This window comes from Ursus arctos, unplaced genomic scaffold, assembly GCF_023065955.2.
Source record: "Ursus arctos isolate Adak ecotype North America unplaced genomic scaffold, UrsArc2.0 scaffold_5, whole genome shotgun sequence".
Lineage (NCBI taxonomy): Eukaryota > Metazoa > Chordata > Mammalia > Carnivora > Ursidae > Ursus > Ursus arctos.
The window spans coordinates 87,121,456-87,146,981 of record NW_026623067.1 but is presented as its reverse complement, the minus strand read 5'-3'; the positions used below and the strand labels follow the sequence as shown (position 1 = coordinate 87,146,981).

The 25,526-nt window shown below is 36.8% G+C and overlaps 1 protein-coding gene across 9 annotated transcripts in view; it reads right to left on the bottom strand.

The window, feature by feature from the left end:
* FER (FER tyrosine kinase) overlaps nucleotides 1-25,526 on the bottom strand; it is a 432,712-nt gene that overhangs the window by 149,218 nt on the left and 257,968 nt on the right. For all 9 annotated transcript variants that reach the window (XM_026498484.4, XM_026498483.4, XM_026498481.4 and 6 more), the window contains 3 exons: nucleotides 13,203-13,259; nucleotides 5,814-5,929; nucleotides 2,797-2,891 (listed from right to left, as the gene is read on the bottom strand). In XM_026498484.4, the coding sequence (XP_026354269.1) occupies nucleotides 2,797-2,891; nucleotides 5,814-5,929; nucleotides 13,203-13,259 (268 nt within the window). The remainder of the gene's footprint in view (nucleotides 1-2,796; nucleotides 2,892-5,813; nucleotides 5,930-13,202; nucleotides 13,260-25,526) is intronic.

Genomic DNA, 25,526 nt, shown 5'->3' with positions numbered 1-25,526 from the left:
TTGTGCATGCACTCTCTCTCAAGAAAAATAAATAAATCTTAAAAAAATATTGCAAGTTTAACCAATGGAGTTAGTGCAATAGAGTAGGAAAAGTTTGTCAAAGTGGTTTCAGATTCCATGTTGCAACTAACCTCTGAAAAAATTTAGCAAAATCTACTGTGCTAAGGCAGAATTTGAATATGGCCTCCCAACAATGGCCTACCTTAAGCCCTGAAACATGTGAACATGATTAGAGATCACTTCCTTAATTATGTTGTCACATGGCACAGGTGACCTAAAGATGGGAGAGTGACCACGGGAGCCTAATCTAATCACATGAGATCTTTCAGAAAAGGAGAATATTCTCTAGCTGGTAACAGAAGAGGAAGTTAAAATCAGAACACTTGAAAGATGTGACATGCTGGGTCTGAAGATGAAGGACCACAGGAAAAGGAATATAGGAAACCTTGAGGAGATGAGAGATGCCTTCAAATGACAGCAAGCAAAGAGAACCTTAGACCGTTTCTCAGCTGCAAGGAACAGAATTCTGCCACCAACCTACAGGAGGTTGATAGTGAATTCTTCCCCAGTGACTCCAGAGAAGAGCTCAGCCTGAAATCCTAATTTTTGGCTTCGTGATATCCCGAGCAGATAACCCAGACAAGACTGCCTATGCTTATAATCTATAGAACTATGAGGTAATAAATGGATGTCGATTAAAGCTGCTAGGTTGTGATCATTTGTTACACAGCGAAAGAAAGCTCATATATTTACTATAAGTCAAAATGCACATTAACTTGCACCCCACATTCCCACTGCTAAAAATTTACCCTATATAGTTCGAAATGATTCTTATTACTCCAAAGATATTCATTCAGCACTGTTTGTAAAAAAACACAAAACAAAACCAAAAACATATACATGTAAACAGAAACCAAAGTATCCATAAGTAGAAGACTGATTAAACTACATAAATCCATAAAATGGAATACTCTGAAACTATTACAAAGAAAAGATAGAACTATATGGATGAATATCAAACAATGAAACTCTAAGTTACATTAATAAGAAAAAAGATCTGAAAAGTATTAGAGTATGTCTTTATAATTAAATTTAAAGGAGGTGCATAAAAATCAGGCATCTGCATTAAATATTTTCCTTGAAACACACACACTCACACACACACACGCGTGCGCATGCACACACACACACACACACACACACACAAACACAATTAGATAGCAATTAGCTTTGGGAAGGGGTTAGATTACTGAGTGGAAAATTTTCATTTTTAATTTTCTTTCATTACATTTTCAATTTTCTAATGCAGTTTATTATTCTCATTCATTTAAAAATGATCGATACAGGTTATTAATGTCAGGTAAACACTAACCTGCCTCTCCTGCAAAGCTATCTTCTTTTATTCAACTTGTACCTAGTGTCTGGCATTTGTCATCCATGCTAAGACCAAAATCACCTTTCCTTATCAACTCTGCCCCACCTTTTAAATCTAAATTTCTTAGTAACGTCCCTTATTAACTGGGGACTTCATTTGCACTTATCTGAGTATTTATGTGTATATAGTATCATTTAGTTAAAACTATAAGCTATTCAATTACTTTTAAAATTTTAGACCATAATCTATCATCTTTCATCAATGTATTGAAAGCTACTTTAAGATATGGATCATAAATAGTAGAAACCACACAAACATATAATGTACCTAACAGTGCTATCCTGAGGATGATGAAGATGACGATGATGATCCTTAATCCTGCAGTTATATGGTAATATTAGCAACTATATTGCAATAGCAAGCAAACCAATGTGATAAAAATGGGAACAACTATCCTTAATAGAAGAATTAGGTGAGCAATATTTAATGGGCAATCTATAATACCAGGTTTATTTACTGTATATTGAAGTTAGTCTGGTGATGGGTACTAAGGAGGGCACGTATTGCATGGTGCACTGGGTGTTATACGCAAGTTACGAATCATGGAACTTTACATCAAAAACTAGGGATGTACTGTATGGTGACTAACATAATAAAAAAATATTATTAAAAAAATAAAATAAATTAAATTACAAAATAAAATAACCAAATACTTGTTCAAGCAAATCCTTGTCAATTATTAAATACTGTATTAACACATATTTACCAATATCAAATTTTACCTCTAATTGTATTTTCTACAATAGGAGGATATATAGTGAAAGTAACTTAAATATATACTCAGTTCAAGGTTATCCTGGCTTGTGGGCAGAAGTGGTTAACCACAAGACCTGAAGGCACTGAAAGTGACCAGAAAGAAATACAGGACAAATTCCTCAAGAGATTACCTTTTTCTTTGTTCACTTAGGAAAGACATTCATAGTTCATAAGGGATTCAAAACACTATGGAATTTTATATACAGCCAAACAAGAGGATGTGTGGTATTATACTTGGAAAATAATATGCAATGAACAAAATACAAGATAGTACTACCATTATTATAAAGTCAAACCAAGTAGACTACTTTTATAAACAACTTTTCTAACAAAAACATACATAACTGAATTCCATGTGTAATCCCACTGTAATAATATATCTCCTCTCAAAAAAAAGAAAAAAAAAGGTTGGCTGACATTTTCTAGACAACAGCAAAGTAATACAGACTATAAAAATATCGAGCATATGTACAGCTCTTTGTCATCAGGAAAATGTTAAACAGAATTGTTGAGAACTTTACAAGGAGAAATCAAAGAGACTGAACATATAAAAATAATAAAACAGGACATTAAAATGTCATCGAGGAAACCTCTAAAATCATTACCTGGAACCAGTTCCATAATGATGTAGATAGGCTGTCTTTGTGTGCAAACACCTATAAGTTTGACGATATTGGGATGATCGTATTGCTTGAGAATTCTGGATGAGAGAAAAGTGTAAAAATAGTTATCATTTAAATACTAAAAATTAAATTATCATGAATAGTGTGCCCAAGTAGAATATACTTTACTTGACATGATTCACTTTTTTCTTTTAAAGATTTTTTATTTATTTGACAGAGAGAGACAGCCAGCGAGAGAGGGAACACAAGCAGGGGGAGTGGGAGAGGAAGAAGCAGGCTCCTAGCGGAGGAGCCTCATGTGGGACTCGATCCTGGAACGCCGGGATCATGCCCTGAGCCGAAGGCAGCCGGGTAAGGACTGCACTACCCAGGCGCCCCTCGACATAATTTACTTTTTAAAACATTAGTATGAAGCAAAATTATGATAAATAATGGGATGTATACAAGTTTAGATAAATATTGGCAAACTGCAGGTACAAATGAGTCAATTCTCCTTAATCCAATTAAATTTTCATTTAAAATTACTATTCACTCTGAATAACAATCATGCTAAGTATAACACCTTACTTAGTCCCAAACACGTATAGCTCACTTCAAAGAACCTCGTTTTAGCCGCTACCACGAAAGCATAACTAACAAGTATTAGTGGATCAAAAACTGTAAGCTGGGGCACCTGGGTGGCACAGTGGTTAAGCCTCTGGCTTCGGCTCAGGGCGTGATCCCGGCGTTCTGGAATCGAGCCCCACGTCAGGCTCCTCCGCTATGAGCCTGCTTCTTCCTCTCCCACTCCCGCTGCTTGTGTTCCCTCTCTCACTGCCTGTCTCTATGTCTACCGAATAAATAAATAAAATCTTTAAAACAAAACAAAACTGTAAGCTGCTAGAGTGGCATCTTTTTGTTTTGTTGTGTTTTGGGACACACTTAATGAAAATACATAAATAAGAATTCAATTCATATTGGTAAATGCTATAGGCTAATCATCTCATCAGATTTTATAAAATAGTATCTTGATGAACATGATCAATTTCAAAACAGTAAAAACTCAAGAGTTTTGAGAAAACTGGCTAAAGATTAAAAATAAGTAATGGTTTCAACATAGATGTAAGCCAAAACAGAGGGGACTTTGTTAGGATAAAGGCAAAATTTCATCAGAGGGCTACAAAAGCAGCACAGCCTCATCCATGGCACTCCAAGCATAAGTTAAAAATAAATCGGATTCCCTCATAGGCCTATTTACCCTGAATATTTCTGTTACCACATTTTATTCCAGATTATCCTATTGACATAGTTACAAATTCACTCATATTTGAAAAATGCAGTTTTCTTTCCTAAGAGAATGATAAAAAATAACTATTGGGAGAAAGATAAAACAGTTTCTAAATGTTTTGTACAAATCCAAATAAAGTAGAGATAACACTAAGAAAAATGCATTAGATTGAAAATATATAATGATTTACAAGGGAAAAGATAGAGTGGGAAAAATTCTAGAGATAAGGAAAATATTGTCACTAACTTGGTGCTTGCAGCTTCTATGAGGAATTAAAAAGGAAGTCTTAGAATGTTTGACTTTAATCCAAAATGTCATTTCTTAAGTTGGAAACTGCTTAGTAAAGAAAGTCCACAAAATAGCCAGCCTGAACTCAATATTAAGTATCTAAATATATAGCTCTATCGTCTATTTAATGACACTTGGGAGTTCCCATGGATACAACTCTCATTTTTAACCAAAAACTTCATAATTTCACTTTAGAAAGTGGACTTTTCCACTTTAGGAAATTTAATACTTTATTTTGTAATAAAATAATCACAAAGTAGAGAGCAAGAAAATTAACTGTTTTTTCAAAATAATGTAAGATACAAACTTGTAGTTTAAGAATACCTATGAATAACTACAAAATGAGCCTATGAGTTTCTATTGTGACAGCATGCCTTTATCATAGCATGTTTTTGACCTTCCAATAATGTACCTTTAAAAAGTTTACAACTTTATTCTATGATAATATTTAATAAATGCATCCATCTAGATTAACCCATTGCTATCAATATTCATTTTAGATTATGAATCAAAATGCTCCATCCTATGGCACTTAGTTCTCTCATTGCCATCATCTTGGTTCTCTGACAGCACTTTATAGGAACTTCAATTTTATACACTATGTCATGATATAGACACACCTACATACTTACACACACATGCGTGCGTGCACACACACACACACACACACACACACACACACACACACCTTTTTCTTTCTCCCTTTACAACACAAATCTCTGTGTATTCTCCTTCTTTCCCATCCAGGTATCCATGCATCTCAGAATGAGAGTTTATCCCTACTCTGTCCAAAATCTTTCCATTTGTTTTGTACTGTGTTGTATATACTGGATTTTACCACTAATAGAATAGTGTTAACCACATGCAATACAGGGATGCAAGTTAGAACATTAAATTTTAGCCAATCATTCTAGAAGATTAGAAAAGAAACAATGTGCAGATTTTGGAACAAATGCCCAACAAGGAGTTGAAGAAGAAATCTGAGGTTCTCAGAAAAGAAAGCTCAGTAAAGACTACTAACTGAAAACACCTAAGGAAGGTTAGATAGATATAATTATATGTATCTAAATATATATACATAAATTATGTATTTGTATATAGAATACAGTAATTTTTTATTCCAAAGACAATCACAACATTGCATATATACATGCCTATGTATATGTACGTGTGATAAAAGCAAAAAATATTGCAATACACCAATACTGAAGAATATTCGCTGTTTTTTTAGCATCTGGTTCCTTTGACTGTGATTGTATAACTAATGTGTATAGTCCAGCTCAAAAACAAACTTTTTGTTTCTACTAAGTGCTTACTTATGAGGGTTGTAAAAGTGCTTACCTCTACTTCAGTAAATCATAGTTTAAAATAATCCCAAACTTCACATTTAATGTTATAGTGTTAACTTATAAATACACATTTAATACAACTTCTGCGAACTTACTTGGCTTCTTGTAAAAATTTTATTTTCAGTTCCTGAGGAAGATCTTCTTTACATGTTTTAACAGCAACAGCAGTTTTATCCTTTAATATGCCCTTATATACTTCACCAAAATTTCCCTGAAAATACAAACACATTTATTGTTTAGATATAAGACAACCACATCAATCTTTGCAAAATACAAGGAAAGCACATAATAATGAATTTTGAGTTCAATGTATTGTGTTAGCTTTATTCAGAGTCTTAGGTGGAAATAAAGATTGGAAATGCTGCTCTTTCCGATCCTCCAACTTTAAAAATAGTACCCAACCCACCTACCATTTGGGGGATTGAATCTTGAGGAGAACCAAAAAAGAAAAAAAGGAAAAAATTCGAAGAGACTTGGATAAAAGGAGAAACTCAAACTGAAGCCATCAGAAGTATTTAAGTTTCACATCTCCTAGTACTCTTTACCCCCAAGCTCTAAATTTTATTAGATTAAGAAGTTAATCAATTAATGTTTCAAGCTAAAGCAAAGACTCCATGAGGTCACTGTTGGTATGGATCCCCAAAGCTGAATGTCAGTTGAAGAGTGTCAGGGAAGAAGAGAGAGGCAACAGAACCAGGCAGACCAAGGACTGTCACCAGCCAACTGTCGACTGTCCATCTCGGAAAGGTACCGAGGAAGAGGGGGTGCTTACCCAAATGCGAGTGTCAGCCATGCTGAGTTTCTATCAAATATATAAATGCCTAACCTCATGCTATGGCTCTAACCTATTTCAACTTAACATGACTTATTTCAACTTTGGAGTCATTTGTTTTTTTTTATTCATTTAAAACCAAATATTACAAAGATCTATAAAGCTAATACAGCAACTATTTTTCAGTATTCAAGTTTTTATGTATGTATATATATTGTTTACATAACTATAATCCTAATATGCAAGCCTTTTAATAAGCTTCAATGCTACTGTTGAGCAAGAAGTAACTGAACTAGGACTCCGCTACTTACTGGGCTTGAATTCTAAGAGCAGCGTAACTTTTTTTTTAAGATCTATTTTTTTAGAGAGAGAGAGAGAGAGAGAGAGAGAGAATGCATTCGAACAGGGGGAGGGGCAGAGGGAGAGAATCTCAAGCAGATTCCCTGCTGAGTGTGCAGCCCCGAGATCATGACCTGAGCCGAAATCAAGAATCAGATGCTGAACCGACTGAGCCACCCAGGTGCCCCGGGCAACTTAACTCTTAACCAATAGTTCAAGGTGCATAAGTTTTATGTTATTAACAAATTTAAGATTATTAAAATATTTATTTCAATATATATTTTTTATATTTGTACATTTAGTTATATCTAATTTCTGTCAGCAGAAAATTTTTTTTTAATTTTTTAAATTCCAGTCTAGTTAACAGTGTTATGTTTCAGGTGTACAATGTAGTGATTCAGCAATTCCATACATTACTTAGTGCTCACCGTGGTAAATGTACTCTTAATCCCCTTCACCTGTATCACCTCTCCCCTACTCACCTCCCTTCTGGTAACCATTTATTTGTTCTTTACAGTTAAGAATCTGTTTTTTTGGTTTGCCTTTTCTTTTTTCTTTGTTCATTTGGTTTCTTAAATTCCACACATGAGTGAAATCATATGGTATTTATCTTTCTCTGACTTGCTTAGCATTATACCCTCGGGATCCAGCCATGTTGTTGCAAATGGCAAGATTTCATTCTTTTTTATGGCTAAATCATATTCCACTGTGTGTATGTATGTGTGTGTGTGTGTGTGTGTGTGTGTGTATATATATATCACATCTTTATTCATTCATCAATCAATGGACACTTGGGTGGCTTCCATAGCTTGGCTATTGTAAATAATGCTGCTATAAACATTGGGGTACATGTACCTCGTTCAATTAGTATTTTTGTATTCTTTGGGTAAATACCTAGTAGTGCAATTGCTGGATTGTAGGGTAGTTCTATTTTGGAATTCATTCATTCTGAAATTCATGGTCCACCACCATCAACATTTTTATCTTCAATGTATTCTTTAGTGATTCTCTTCGCCTTTTTGTTCTAACAAACTTGGCTCTCACCTGAGCATTCAAATGGTAGCTGAGCTTCTTTTGCCTTCTGAACTTAAGTGATGATTTCCCCCAACATGTTCCCTTCCCCCACTGACCTGGAGATGATATAGAGTATTCAACTAGCTCCCTGTCACTGCTTTCAAACCATTTTCCCTCCTGCATTCCCCCAAAATAAGCTCTGAAACTTTGTCATTCGATTATATATCCACTGCCCCTTACTGTAGCTACCAGCTACTGAATTTGAAAATATTTTCCTTTGTTTATTAACAATTTGAACTCCTGGAACACAGTACCCAGTGTTACTCCTGTCTTAATTCCTGTCAATTTCAGTAGACACTTAAAGTACCTCCCAACACTTCAAACCTTCAGTTCCTTGAACATCATTCTTCCAGTAATCTTGTACTCCAACCTATTTTATAGGATCATACCTTAAACTTTGCCACTGCCAGGGCACCTGGGTGGCTCAGTTAACTGTCTGACTCTTGATTTCAGCTCAGGTCATGATCTTGATCTTTTGAGATGAATCCCCATGTCGGTCTCCGTGCTGGACATGAAGCCTGCTTAAGATTCTCTCTCTCTCCCCCTCTGCCCCTTCCCCCCTCTCTAAATAAAAACAAAACAAAACAACTTTGCCACTGTCAGTAATGTAACTCCCCTGTAATACCTATTTTATTCATCTCATCTTCTGGCTGGCTTCTACATTTGTAGCTTACTTCTTCTAGTATCCAGACTCCAAAAATCCTCTGACCATATGGGAACTTCCAAATCTTTAGATCTTACCACTTTTTGTTGTCCAACACCCCCTTAATGTCTTTTCTTCCTTGCTTATCCAGTTTAAATTCTATAGTCAGCAATTATAACTGCTTACCATACATTCTCAACTTCACTGCTCGTCCTCATCTATAAAACTCCCTTGTCAAATCTACAATCCTGATTAAACTCAACAGTCTGCCTACTCTGCACCTATGCAGCTAAATGTGGCTAGAGAAAATCCACAACCTCATTGACTGGTTTCACTTTAAATTCATGGGCACAACCCTCTAGAGGGCCCTTAATGTTGCTCCGGCAATTCTCATCTCTCCCTCTAAAATAGTCTGTTTTTCACTATATTATTCCCAACTGCAAACCACCATGCTGTTGTGTCTCTCAGGGTAAACAGCAACACAATTCATTCTCTTGAAACTACCACCACATACCTCTGCTTCCTTTTGCAACAAAGCTTCAAAGAGTTTCATCCTTGGTATCTCTAATTCCTCTCCTCCCATTCTCTCTTCATCTATTCCAATCTGGCTTTCTGCTGAAGCACTCCCAGGAAACTGCTCAGCCAAGTCACCAGTGGCCATCTCATTACTAAATTCAATGGCAAATTCCCAGTCATCATCTCATTTAACCTATCAGCAGCATCTAAAACCAATGATCATTCTTCTTTCCTTGATATACTCTTGTCTCTTGGCTTCCAAGACATCTTATCTTCTGGTTTTTTACCTGTGTAATTGATTTCTCTTTCTCAGCCTCTTTTGATGATTGCTTCTCTTGTCTGAAGCCTATAATTATAGTAACCAGGGTTCAGTATCTATTCTCTCCGTTGATAGAGACCCACTCCAATACTGAACTCATCTGGTCTTATGGCTTTAAATGCCATCTACAGGGGCACCTCAGTGGCTTAGAAGGTTAAGCATCTGCCTTTAGCTCAGGTCATGATCTCAGGGCCCTGGGATTGAGCCTCTTATCGGGCTCGGGCTCTGGGCTCAGTGAAGAGTCTGCTTCTCCCTCTCCCTCTGCGTCTCTCCCCTGATGATTTTCTCTCTTTCTGTCTCAAATGAATAAATAAATTTAAAATATGCCATCTATATGTGGTATATATATCCAAGGTAATGTTATTCAACCATGAAAAAACAGGACATCCTGCCATTTGCAGTAACACAGATAAAACTTGAACACATTATGATAAGTCAGAGAAAGACAAATACTATATATACTATCACATTTATGAAATCCTAAAAAGCCAAATTAATAAAAACAGAGTGTAAATGGAGGTTATAGAGGATGGAGAAGGGGGGCAGATAGGACTGATATTGTCTAAGGGTATAAACTAAACTTTTGAGAAGTAAGCACTAGAAATCTAATGCACAAGAGAGTGAATATAAATAACATTAGATTATAATCAAACTTGCTAAGAGGCCACAATTTTTCAACCACAAAAAAGAAAGAATTACATAATGTGCTAAAGACGTTAACTACCACTACAATGACTATCATGTTACTATATAAAATTGTATCAATTTAATGTAATTATGTACCTTAAATGTACATGTTATATATCAAATATATTCCAATTAAAAATCTTAAATAACATCTATATATAACTACCAAATATACATGCTACAACTACAAATTTGTACTTTTGATCCAGACCTCTTTTTTCAACTCCAGACTTGAGAGCCAGGTGTCTTCCCAAATCTCTCCATTTGACAGTCAAACAGACAAAACTTAATACACCCAAAACCTAACTCCTAATTTTATTCCCCCCAAACTTGCTGCACCTACACTGACTTCCCCTTCTCTTGTGCTCCACATGAACTCCATCAGGATACTCAGTTGGTTCAACTTTATTTATTTATTTTTTTAAAGATTTTATTTATTTATTTGACAGAGATAGAGACAGCCAGCGAGAGAGGGAACACAAGCAGGGGGAGTGGGAGAGGAAGAAGCAGGCTCATAGCAGAGGAGCCTGATGTGGGGCTCGATCCCATAACGCTGGGATCATGCCCTGAGCTGAAGGCAGACGCTTAACCACTGTGCCACCCAGGTGCCCCTCAGTTGGTTCAACTTTAAAGCATAACCAGAACTCACAAGTTTCCACCACCTCCCCTGCTACAAACTGATCTAGGAACCATCATCTAGTAGTTAGGTAAGGGCAACTGCCTCCTAACCTTCCAACTTGTCGGCCTATACTCAACACAATAGCCACAGTGATCTTTTTAGTAAGTAAGATCATGCCACCCCTCCACGCAGTCATCCGCCAGCTCATCTTTTCATACATAATCAGAGCCAAAGCAATTATAATGGCCTGTAAGGTTCTACATGATTTATACCCTCACCGCCTCACTCACTTCCTGTCCTATCACATTCTTCTCTGCTTATTGAACTCAGTTACAGCCAAATTGTCTGTCTTGCTCTTCAAAGAAACTTAACATTGGTTACTCCCTTATCCCAGAACCCTTTTTCTCAGATGTCCTCATGGCTAAAATCCCTCCAAGTTTTTATACAAAAGTAAAAAATTTTAATAAAGCATACCCAGATATCCCTATTAAAAATTGCTACCCTGGCCAACAGCATTCCCAATCTCCTTATATTTTTCACAGGACTTAGTGTCCTCCAATATTAAAAAATTTAGCTATTTATTGTTTGTTATTTATCCATCTTCCCCTGCTAGATAGAATATAAGCTCCATAAGGGCAAAGGTTTTTGTCTCCTTTGTTGGCTGATGTATCCCGAGTGTCTAGAAGAGAGCCTGGCACAAAGGAGACCGTCCATAAATATTGCAGGAGTGAATGAAGTATTTCTTGAATACCAACTACATATCAAGTACAGTCTAACTGTACATTGCTGAATAAAAATGTTCCTATCTCAATCTTCTATTACTGCTCAATTCAAAGTCTGTCAGTATAGAAACTATGACTAATTCTTTTTTCCTCATTCACTCTCAAGGAGTATACTGTCAATATTTATTAAGAATGGGTAGTGAAAAGATTAAATCACAAATCAGTTTATACTCAAAAATACTAGCTGAAATTAAGCTATACAGTGTCTCTAAAGTTGCAGTCTTATTAAACATGATTAAATTTATTTAAAATGCCCTCATGCTATGGCCTTGTCATTGAGAAAATATTTTTCTTTGAAATAGCTCTAGTAAGGATCTAAAGATTAAAATCCCTCCTAATGTACTGTATCTTACATATTAAACTAAACATAAAAAATTACTGAAATATTTCTCTTTAACTGAAAATATTTTTTCTTGGTACTAAAAAAGCAGTCTTTCTCAACACATTCTATTTCAGTAAGTGGCTTATTTTATAATTTTTTAGTAGTATTTTCATGGAAATTTAATTTATTTGTAATAATTTTTGGCCCAATTACTCCTACTGAGTTACTGACCTAAAGAAATAGAACAAAGGAAAACTTCCCTAAGAATGATGAGCACAACACAAATGAAATAAATACATAAGCTACTGCCCTTAGCTTGAGATTCTTTAGAATTTACTTACTAAGTATTAGCAGTCAATACAAACTGCTTTCCAATAGCAATTTAATGCTTCCATTTGGAAAGGATATTTTAGAATAATGAGGATCCTACAAAGTGGATTATTTCAACGGGGATTTACTTTCTCAACATACATCAGAGCTAAAAAAAAAATTAAAAAGGTAAGGAAAAATTGTCAATCCATCAAGTTGACACTGATCACTCAAAATATATGAGTGATAGTTTTCTCTCAATATCTGAATTTTATACTATTTTTCACATTGCACTATAAACCTATACTCAATCCAAACTTTCAAACAGAAACATCAATGAAGTCATTGACGGAGACATTAATACTCACCCAATGGGACTCAATCATAAATCAGCAATTGATAAATTTACAAATAGTCCATTTGAGTAATGATCAAATGTCTACCATTATTATTAAACATAATATACATTCATATGGCCTATGAGTTGGGATAAACTTCAAACTAGACTGGAAGAAAAGGGACTTTTCATCATATAAAAGCTGCCTTCTCTGACCACTACCAGATCTACCTATAAAACGAATCTTTATATTGAAACCTGTGTTATTCACATAGTTGTTAGACCGAAATAATGCATCCAGTGCTGTTACATACTGTGATTCTATACACAATCCTGAAATCTCAGAGAGAAGTATGCCACTTTTTCTGAGCTATCCTGTATAACCAGAAACAAACGGAATAAGACTATTACGTGTTTAAACTTCTATCACACCCCCCAGTCTCGTTCCCATTTCCGATCACTAGTTTTGGTTTTACCACAGTGTAATAAATTCATTATGGTTTAAGTCTTTTCAGGGAAAACAGACATATACTATTTTAAAAACCCAAGAATCACCCTTAAACTTTTCACAGATTTTCACCCATCTGTTTCACTGAACACTGCAGTATTTGTAGCAGATGTGGTATTGTGTTCTCCTGGGTTCATGTGGGAATGTGCCTTGGCGTGTGCTGGAACATAAGAAAAGCTCTGGAGAAAACGAAGAAACACGTAGAGTGCACAGTCACTGTAAAGACTTCTGGTTATTTAGTTCAGCTGACTACGTACCTTGCCCAGTAATTCTCCCAAAGTGACATCTTCATGATTGAGAACCCATTTCTTATCCTAGGGCAAAGAAAAAGAACAACCTTTTTAGCCCAAGCAAAAGTGCATTTCCTGTAAGATCCATTTGAGGCAGTAGCCAAGAGAACTAAGGAGTATTTAATTCAGGCCATTAAATCAGCAGCACTCTCACAAGTTGTAACTTCAAGAGGTTATGAAACAGATTTAAGAAATGTTACTAAACAAGAGGATTTTAAAATCTTCATTACTGCTAACTTCTATCAGAAATCTCAGCCATCAAAATGACAGTACCCTTTTAACTAGAACACAGCATGCCCTTTCCTCCCACCATAAAGTTTGGCTTACTTTAATTTGTCATTTCACAACAGTTGTGTCCTAAGTACATGAGGGAATATCATTGTACAATGCAAAGTGTCCAATTCCCACTTGAGCATCTAAGATAACATTACTAAGAACTAATTTTTCCACATGTAAACTGGCCATGAGTTATAGCTGTCTATGACACTCACTACACATAGTTCCTCATCTTTCCCAAGTACCTTCTTGTAGTATAATAAAGCCACAAGTATCAATTACAATATCACTGCGGTACACAAGATTAGTAATGCAAACATGCCATTACAAAAGAGCATCCTATTAACTGATCTCAAGAACTAATTACCACACAGGAAATATTTTATCATCTAAAAACCATGGTTAGGAAACTACACAATACTGTAAGGTTAAAAAGGCACATAATTTTTTTTTTTTTTAAGAAAAAAGAACAAGTAATGAAGCAAGAAAGAAGGAGAGAGAGGAAGAAATGAAGAAAAGGAGGGAAGGAAAAACAGGGGCATGAAGGAAGAGAGATCAGAAAAGGGAAGTCCTGAGAGAAGGAGTTAAGATGGCGGAGGAGTAGGGGACCCCTTTTTCAGCCGGTCCCCAGTCCAGCTGGATAGGTACCAGACCAGCCTGAACATCCACGGAATCAGCCTGAGACACAGGAAAATACATCTGGATCTCTACAAATGAACATCTCCAGCGCTGAGTATTGAGGTACGAAGCGGGGAGCCGTGAAACCGCGCACAGATATCGGAAGATAAACGGAAGGGGGAGGGAGCCGCCATGTTCACACGCCGGGAAGCGGCAGCCACCTGCACGGGGGAGCGGGCGGACTCACGGACGGCACCCGCGAGAGAGCGGACTGAGACTGTGAGCCGAGAACGCGCGCCACCAGACTTCTCACGGACCTCCGGAACACCGGTGTGCTCACTGGAACCACACTGAGACCAGGAGCTCCGGGAGCGCGCGGGGGGCGGCTGGCGGTGTTAGAAACACTAAGGACAGAGACGCGACGACCCTGGAAGTGAGGGCTGGGACGCCGGGTGTGGGGCGCACATCCCGGGACGCTGCAGGGTTGAGCAGCACCAACAGTAACAGAGTTAAAGTGGCCAGAACATCAGTGGAGAACGGGCCGCAATCCCTCTGTTCTGAGACAGAGGCTGAGATTCGGCCACTGCTATTCTGACTCTCAGAAGAGGCACAGCAAACCGCCTGGGAAAGCCGCCAGAGAACAAAAGCCTGGAAATACCGGCTCACAGCGTGCCCATGCCCATCCCCCCTCGCAGGGGACACAGAGCCTCTACCCAAACAGGGTAGCCTGAGTATCGGCGTGGCAGGCCTCTGCCCGAGAAGGCAGGCTGAAAAATCAAAAAGCCCACATCCCGGGGCGCCTGGGTGGCGCAGTCCTTAAGCGTCTGTCTTTGGCTCAGGGTGTGATCCCGGCGTTCTGGAATCGAGGCCCTCATCAGGATCCTCCGCTGGGAGCCTGCTTCTTCCTCTCCCACTCCCCTGCATGTGCTCCCTCTCTCGCTGGCTGTCTCTCTGTCACATAAATAAATAAAATCTTAAAAAAAAAAAAAAAAAGAGGAAGTCCACATCCCTAAGATCCCTATAAAACAAGGGCACACGGCCTGGGTACCGGCCAATAATTTAGGCTTTGGACAACCCCACAACCTCTCCTCATCAGAATGATGAGAAGGAGAAGTCCCCCTCAGCAAAGAAAAGACAGTGAGTCTGTGGCCTCTGCCACAGAACTAATGGATATGGATATAACCAAAATTATCAGAAATGGAATTCAGAGTAACAATGGTCAAGATGATGTGTAGACTTGAAAAAAGTATTAACGAAAATGTTAATGAGAATATAGAATCTCTAAGGGTGGAAATGAGAGAGAATCTGGCAGAAATTAAAAATTCTATGAGCCAAATGCAGTCAAAACCAGACGCTCTGACGGCCAGGGTGAATGTCGCAGAAGAACAAATCGGCGAATTGGAGGATGGGTTAGTAGAAGAAAAAGCTAAAATAGAATCTGGACTCAAAAAAATCCATGCACAGGAATGTAGGTTAGGGGAGCTTACTGACTCAATGAAACGTTCCAATATCAGAATTATCGGCATCCCCGAGGCGGGGATGTATCCCCACTCTCGCCACTATTATTCAACATAGTACTAGAAGTCCTTGCAACAGCAATCAGACAACAAAAAGGGATAAAGGTATCCAAATCAGCAAAGAAGAAGTCAAAATGTCTCTCTTCGCAGATGACATGATACTCTATATGGAAAACCCAAAAGAATCCACGCCCAAACTATTAGAAGTTATAGAGCAATTCAGTAATGTGGCAGATACAAAATCAATGCTCAGAAATCAGTTGCATTTCTATACACGAATAATGAGACTGAAGAAAAAGAAATTAGGGAATCCATCCCATTTACAATAGCACCAAAAACCATACGTTATCTTGGAATTAACTTTACCAGAGACGTAAAGGATCTATATTCTAGAAACTATAAATCACTCTTGAAAGACACTGAGGAAGACACAAAAAGATGGAAAAATATTCCATGCTCATGGATCGGAAGAATTAGCAGAGTTAAAATGTCCATGCTACCCAGAGCAATCTACACTTTCAATGCTATCCTGATCAAAATACCAATGACATTTTTCAAAGAACTGGAACAAATAGTCCTTAAATTTGTGTGGAACCAGTAAAGGCCCCGAATTGCCAAGGAACTGTTGAAAAGGAAAAACAATGCTGGGGGCATCACAATGCCGGATTTCGAGCTGTACTACAAAGCTGTGATCACAAAGACATCATGGTACTGGCACAAAAACAGACACATAGACCAATGGAACAGAATAGAGAACGCAGAAATGGACCCTCGGCTCTTTGGGCAACTAATCTTTGATAAAGCAGGAAAAAACATCCAGTGGAAAAAAGACAGTCTCTTCAATAAATGGTGCTGGGAAAATTGGACAGCTACATGCAAAAGAATGAAACTTGACCACTCTCTCACACCATACACAAAGATAAACTCCAAATGGATGAGAGACCTCGATGTGAGACAGGAATCCATCAGAATCCTAGAGGAGAACATAGGCAACAACCTCTATGACATCGGCCACAGCCACTTTTTTCATGACACATCTCCAAAGGCAAGAGAAACAAAAGATAAAATGAACTTGTGGGACTTCATCAAGATAAAAAGCTTCTGCACAGCCAAGGAAACAGTCAAAAAAAACTAAGAGGCAGCCCACGGAATGGGAGAATATATTTGTAGATGACACTACAGATAAAAGACTGGTATCCAAAATCTACAAAGAACTTCTCAAACTCAATACATGAGAAACAAATAAATCAAAAAATCGCAGAAGATATGAACAGACACTTTTCCAATGAAGACATACAAATGGCTAACAGACACATGAAAAAATGTTCAAAATCATTAGTCATTAGGGAAATTCAAATCAAAACCACACTAAGATACCACCTTACGCCAGTTAGAATGGCAAAAATTAACAAGGCAAGAAAAAACAAATGTTGGAGAGGATGTGGAGAAAGGGGATCCCTCCTACATTGTTGGTGGGAATGCAAGTTGGTACAGCCACTCTGGAAAACAGTGTGGAGATCCCTTAAAAAGTTAAAAATTGAGCTACCCTATGACCCACCCATTGCACTACTGGGTATTTACCCCAAAGATACAGACGTAGTGAAGAGAAAGGCCATATGCACCCCAATGTTCATAGCAGCATTGTCCACAATAGCTAAATCGTGGAAGGAGCCGAGATGCCCTTCAACAGATGACTGGATTAAGAAGGTGTGGTCCATATATACAATGGAATATTACTCAGCTATCAGAAAGAACGAGTTCTCAACATTTGCTGCAACATGGACGGCACTGGAGGAGATTATGCTAAGTGAAATAAGTCAAGCAGAGAAAGACAATTATCATATGATTTCTCTCATCTGTGGAACATAAGAACTAGGAAGATCGGTAGGGGAAGAAAGGGATAAAGAAAGGGGGGTAATCAGAAGGGGGAATGAAGCATGAGAGACTATGGACTCTGAGAAACAAACTGAGGACTTCAGAGGGGAGGGGGGTGGGGGAATGGGATAGACTGGTGATGGGTAGTAAGGAGGGCACGTATTGCATGGTGCACTGGGTGTTATACGCAACTAATGAATCATCGAACTTTACATCGGAAACTGGGGATGTACTGTATGGTGACTAACATAATATAATTAAAAAAAAGAAGAAAAGAAAAGGGAAGTGATATGTTTTCTTCAGGACTTGTTTTTGTTTTTTGTTTTTTTAAATTAAATGTTAAAGTATAGTATTCCCCATTATACAGACTGAAATCTAATATGATCTATATAATGAGTTATAACAAATAATCACATATCTTGAAGTAAAAATCCACCCTAACTTTAGTTTATAAATATTCTGGACAGCCATTAGAAGCATTTTATATTCTAGAACATCTTATGACAAACACAATCATCACCCTCTGCTAGGTCAACAAAGAGAACAACATTGACTTTTTTCAGCAACAATTTACATGTATAGTCTTTCAATCTAAATATAAAGTTAGAGCTATAAAGGACCTGGAAGAAAACAGGAGAATAGCTTCATGACCAAGAAAGTAAGCAAAGATTCCTTAGGACACAAAAAGCATTAACTATAAAAAAAAAAAAACCACACAATTGGAATTCATCAAAATTATAAACATTTGTTCTTCCAAAGGCCAACATTTGAAAAATTAAACAGCAAACTACATCTGGGAAAACATTTTTGCATTACATCTATCTAACAAATAATTTGTGTGTAGAACACAGAGGATTCATACCTCAGTAAAAAGTTGAGAAACAACCCAATTTTAATAAATTGGGTAAAAATCTACAATAGCCAAATTATGTAAACAGCCTAAGTGTCTATGGGCTGATAAATGGATAAAGAAGATAGCTAGCTAGCTAGATATGATATATGAATAAATGTTTATGTGATATATCTCAGACACACACACACACACACACACGAATATTATTCAGCCATAAAAAAGAATGAACACCTTGTCATTTGTTGTTGCCATTTGCAACAACATGCATGGAGTTAGAGAGTATCATGTTAAGCAAAATAAGTCAGAGAAAGACAAATAGCATATGATTGCACTCATATGTGGAATTTAAGAAACAAAACAAACATGCCAAGGGAAAAATTAAGAGGCAAACCAAGTAACAGACTCTTTACTATAGAGAACAAACTGATGGTTACCAGAGGGGAGGAGGGTAGCGGGATGGGTGAAATAGGTGATGGGGATTAAGGAGTGCACTTGTGATCAGCACTGAGTGATGTATGGAAGTGCTATATCACTAAGTTGTACACCTGCAACTAATATTACACTCTATGTTAAATGGAATTTAAATTAAAACTTCAAAAAATAAATTGGATAAAAAATTCAAAAGAACATGGACCAACAGTAAGTACATCAAAAGATGTTTGATACTATTAGTCGGTGACATACAACTATAAACCATAGTAAGATGCCAATTCGCACCCACTAGAATATGAAAATTAAAAAGATTAACAATATCAGGAGATTGTGAGGGTGTGGAGCAACTGGAAAACGCATACACTGTTGGGTAAGGACATAAAAATGGTATGGCCACTTGGACGGCAATTTGGCAGCGTCTTATGAAGCTGAACATACACATCAAGACGAGAATTGATAAACAGATTTTGGTGTAGTCAGGGAATTAATTATTATTCAGTAATAAATAGGAATTGATTCCAAATACATGAAACAGAGCATCTGCACAACACTTCGCCAAGCTACTAAGGACAAATATACTTTACATACATGTAGACATAAGGAGTTCCTCTATATAAATTGCTAGAAATGGACAACGTATCTATAATGCTACAAATCAGAGCAGTGGTTGCCTGAGGCAGGGAGAAGTAATTTTGGGGGGTTTAGGGAAATATTCAGTTTATTGATATTTCATTGAACTATACATTTAAAACCTGTGCATTTTGCTACATGTAAACTGTTTCCATAAGGCTGATTTTTTAAAATGAGAAATGTAAAAAAGCAAGTATTACAAAAATGCTACTTTTCATTGAGTAGCACTTCCGGATTTAATTTCCACTCCACATACACTATCAAAAGTATACTATCAAAAGAATGCAGTCTGGCAGGCAGGAGAGCTATTATTTTAAAGTTGCAAAACTGACTTGTTGACAACTTCTTCATTTCAAACAATGGTGGAACAGGAGGATCACACCAACTCTCCCCCTGCAAACCACTGAAAACCTGGATAAAATTTAAGAACAAAAAAAAAAAAAAAAAATTTAAGAACAAAAGCAAAAAAGTCCCAAACTTTTGTTCAAGAGGCCTGAAAAGCTAGTGAAAATGTAAGAGCTGAGAGGCTAAATTTAGGTTAAGACCAAAAGTCAAGTTAGGTTAAGAGAAGTTAAATTTAGGTGAAGAAAGGACTCAAAAGTCAAGACCTTTTGGGCACCTTTAGCATATGCTGATTTTGAAAGCAGCACCAAATAGGCTAAAAAATCAAAAAACAAGCGCACACACACACACACACACACACTAAAGGAAGTTCTCTACCAAAAGGAATAAAGGAAGAAAAACAAAAATAGTGAAAACTTGAGTAAATATAATAGACTCTTCTTCTCTTGCATTCTTTAAAATATGCTCGACAAATAGAAAGGAGAGGTATAAAATTTTCTGATGAGTTTTTCAATGGACTTAGATGCAACACATATGAAAAGTACAACAAGGAGGGAAAGGTATACAGATCCGTACTGTATAAAGTTTCTGCATCCCACTTGAAGAGTTAGGGTACTGATTTTTTGTAAGCTGTGAAAAGTTGAATGTTTTTGATAGTTCCAAGTGCAACCATTAAAAAAACAAACAAACAACACACAAAGCTACATAATCAAAAATACAAGAGAAAAAAAATGTAATGGCATAGTAAAAAGTGTTCAAATAACTCAAAAGAATGTAAGAAAGGGGAAAAAGAGAAACAAAAATCAGAACAAAATATAAAATGGTAGTCCTAAATCCAAACATATCAATAATTACACTAGACATAAATTATTTTAATATATCATTAAAAAGACAAATTTTTAAAAAGAATCTTAAAAAGGAGTCAACTACGCTATCTTAAGAAACTCACTATAACTTTAATGATGCAGGTATCTCAAAAGGATAGAAATAGATATAAAATGCAAACCTAAACTGTAAGAAAGCCAGAACACCTAGTAATGTCAGAAAAGTAAATATAGAGCTGAGAAAATTACCATGGAAATAGAAAAATCACATAATAATAAAATGTCAATTCACCAAGATAACGTCATTATCCTAAATGTCTATGCTTCAACCACCAATACTTCAAAATGAAGGAAACATGGAGAGAATTACAAGAACAATCTCACAATTATAGTTGGAGATTTCACAACTCCTCTCTCAGTAATAGATAGTAGAGAGAAAAACAGCAAGAACATAGTATAACTGAATAATACCATCAACCAAGTGGATCAAATTGACATTTATAATAAAAGTCCGCTCAACAGAATAAAACCCTCTTTGCAAATGCATAAAGAAAATACACCAAACTAAATCATATCATAAACCTGGGTCATGGAACAAACCTTAACAAATGTAAAATAAAGGAGGTCATACAAGTTACATTCCCTAACAAGAAAATTTAACAGAAATAAGTAACAAAGTTAACAGAACATTTCCAAATACTTGGAAATTAAACAGCACACTTTTAAATGATCCACGGGTGAAAGAAAAAGTCTTAAGCAATTCTAATTTACAGCTAGGTAAGCTAAACTAATTAGATGACTCAGGTAAGCTTAACAAATTTAGTTTACAGAATGTTTAGTCTACATTTGCGTTTTCTATCTTATGTTGGTTACTATTTGTGTGAGTATTATTTGTACTGACCTCATCCAGAACCTACGATTCTGGAATATATACCTGTGCATCCACTATACCTAGTTTAAGATGACATAATATCCATCTGGAATTCACCCTCATTATTAGGAAAGGAGATATTTTCTCTCTGGGAAGAACCAAATACCTCAATGTGCTCTACCAGTAACATCCATAGTACCCATATTCTTTTAAGCTTAATACTACTAACAAAAATTTTTTCCCCCAAAAAATCCATCAGCATGTACCTGTTATCTACTTCTAAATAGATGATTTAAGACTTACCATATATGAGGTAAAAATTACAATGACAAATGTTGTTAGAAAAGTATTTCAATATCTCAAAAATCTTTCAAGGATAATACTTTTTAAACACTGAATTGTTTAAATACTCAAGACACTTGAAAGTTGCCTAATATTCTCACTAATTCTATTTCCTTAGGTATGATGTAATTTTACAATAACTTCAAGTATATGAAAAGTCAAATTTTCTGTGAATGTGAAAAATATTTATACATCACACTTTTAGGAAAAGTGCTAAGAAGATATCAGTAGTTTTTACTCAAAATCAGTTATAAGAAATGAAGTCAACTAGCCAGGATTATTTTTCATGTTTGACACTAAAATTTCAGAGTGAAAAAAAGAATAAAAGTTTAAATAAAGCAAAAATATTAGGAAGCCCCTTAACAGTTAATCCAATCTTTGCACATGTCCTACAGCAGAATACCGCTAAAATTATACTTGCTAAGTCAAGCCTTAATCAAACCTTGTTTCTTATTTCTCAGAAAATCTATTGGCTTTCAAAAATTAACTAGTGAATATGGATAAAAGGTAGAAGGAGATGCTGAAATGTAAAGAGGCACCATTTATTAAAAAGTTTCACAAGGTGAATTACAGGGAAAGAATTTTCTGAAATACAATGAGGTTAGAATTCATAACCAAGTCCTCAGGTAATTTCCAAATCCATTCCTTATATTAGAGTGAATGTTTACATATCAATCTTTCATACAATGGAACATACTGCACTTAATATTATCATAGACAAAGTATATTTAACTCAGTTTATATTGGTATAATGTAAACTTGGAAGTGTATTTAGTAGATTCATTAGAGCTTCAAACTTCATCCATTCTAGCCCCAGAATTGCAAAAATTAACTGACTTGAGATTCATCTTGTTTTCTTTTCCTTTCCTGAAAGGGCCTGCAAACAAATGGTGCCCTCAAGAGTGAAAACTAGAAGCACACACCTGAGACACTATTCAAAGCTGGTCTGCCACTACCATAGAAATAAGACAATGAAATGTAAATACACTCTTTTGGAAGAAAGCATGACTCCTGAAGAGAGCAGAGCAGTCAAGAGGTCTGGTCTAGCTCACAGTGTATACAAAATGAGCTCACTCTACTCCAAGAGACTATTCGGAAAGATTTGTTCCAGGACTCACTTGTAGCACTGTGTAATATAACAGGAAGACAGACACTAAACAGTCTGGAACATACCATGCTATGCCAACTTACTGAAAGAAAGCCAAAACAGTGATATAGTATGCTGGGTAAAGAATGAAAGCTGAGAGACCGCTCAGAGCCTAGCCCCAAATATATCCTATTGTATACATACATACACTGAGTTATGCTAGAAATTCAAAGATAAACTAAATATAGTCCTTATTCTCAAGGACTTTAATATGAGCATACTGAAAGTAGAGTCTGAGAGAAAAGTATAAAAAGTATGGAGCTTGAACACTGAGGTATGTGTGGTCCATATAAAGAAGATGGTTAAAGATGGCTTCACAGAACAGGTAGAAAGGTTTCCCAAATTTCCCAAAATAACTTTGCCTTAGCTTTCGACCAGCTACTAAATAAACCAAACCATAAAGCTCTTGCTTTAGGTGGTCAGCAGTCATATGTCGTGTTCGTGGGGGAAGAAAACCCTATGCCACTTCACAGTGTTCTTCAAACGGAAAAAAAAAAAAAAAGAGGTTAAATTAAATTAAAGTTGTTTTACGTGGAAATACGAGACACAGTGGGGTATGTGTGTCTGTACCTGAGTGGAGCATAGAGGTTTCTGTTCTAAACCCATGTTTCTATGACCTATGGTTGCGGATTGTCATCATCTACCAATACCAGCCTTCTTCTCTCCAGACTCTCCTCAGACTAAACGGTTTGTTTTTTCTGGTTCACTCCCCACAAATTTTCTCCCAGTCTACCATGCAGCAGTCTCTGCCTTGGGTTCCAAGCCACTCCCCCACCACCTTTGTTAGAGAGGGAGAGAGAAAGAAAAAGGTGGTGGGGAGGGAGGGAGAGAATCTTCAGCAGGCTCCAAACCCAGTGCAGAGCCCAATGTGGGGCTTGATTTTAAAATCATGACCTGAGCCGAAATCAAGAGTCCGATGCTAACCGACTGTGCCACCCCTCCCAAGCCACCATTTCTACAGGACTCAATGTTACAACTATACTGGACGGGAAAAGATGCAAGCCTGGGGAGGAATATAGTCCTGGAATACAATTCCCAAAGCATATGTGTATATTTCATGAGACTCTTTTAAATGGTGGTAAAGATCCATACATTGATACATTACTGATAATCACTGCTAGCATTGCTTCTCTAGGAAAGCACATTTCAAAAAAAATGAAATAGAGATAAACTTTTAGAGTACACTGTTAAAAATGTTATTTAAAATGCCATATGAGAAATATAGCAGATGATAAAGGCTCAGAAAAAAGAAGCCATATTTTGCTAGAGAAGTCACAAAAAGCTTCACAAAAGAGGTAGAATTTGAGATAACCTTGACCATGAAAATAATTCGGATACACTAAGATGAAAAAATATGTGCAGCAAAACTGAAGAAGTGGGAATCTTCTAGAGAGTAAATACATCATTATGATATAAGAAAAGAAATCTTAAAGAGGAACAGTATTGGATAAAAAACTAAAAATATACTTTCGGACCAAACCATGATATTTTAAATGTTAACCCATCTAGTAGTCATTTAATCTCATAACCAGGAGTCTCTAAACCTTTTTTTATTGTGTAACCCATTAATTTTTAAAATGTGAGCATTCGCTCTACTATAGCAATATATAATATACGTTATACAGCAGCGTCAAAAAGAGAAATTAAAATGATATGGGTATTGGACAAATTGGTGTAAATACAATTCTTCCTTCTCCTTTCCACTAAATATAACTATAAACCGTGGAGATAATGTGAGGGACAATGAAAGAACTTTGAAAGGTGGTGAGAGAAGTGAATTGCTTTGGGATCCCAGGAATGGGGGAACAACACAGCAGGGTGTCTTAAATCTCACCTACACAACAGAAGGAGCCTTAACTCTCAACCTAGCAATAGAAGGCAGTCCAGGTAAACCCATTCTTCTCCTGGATCCAAAGGTAGTCCTCCCCAATACCAGGTAAACTCAGCACCAAGCAGGTAGATGGATCCGGAGGTCTGCTCACAGTGAGTTGCCAAAAGAAATGTTCTTTTTTCCTCTGGTCCTGAGACTTCCCTGCCTTGTGAAAGAATACTGGGGTGGCTCAGAAGCACAAGCAAGACAGACCTGAGTACAACAAGCAGCCAAACCTGGAAAGTCTCTCTGTTCCTATGCAAGTGTTGTATGTTCTACCCCCACCAAGAAATACCAAGCTAGCTATGCTGTACTTTCAAGGAAAATTCCATCACAGAAAGTAGCCTGGCCTGCAAAGCTTCTTTGTCCCCATAGACCTAAGACTTCTAGATCCTGCCCAGACACAGGCAGTTGAGGACGCCGACAGAGAGAATCCCACAAGCACCTAACCCAGACAGTGCACTGTATTCCTTACAGGCAGGAAATACTGACAAGCAAAGCACCAAACAGCTCATGTGCCTGACATTCCCTTCTCCCACAGGGAAACATCTGGCAGTCCAACCTATGGAAACTCTTTCCATTCCAGCACATCACTAAAGGATCAAGTGGGAATTGGATAAACCAGCAAACCAAAATAACACCACAAAGACTCTGAAAATTAAACCATCATTGAAACCACAGTTCACAAAAATAG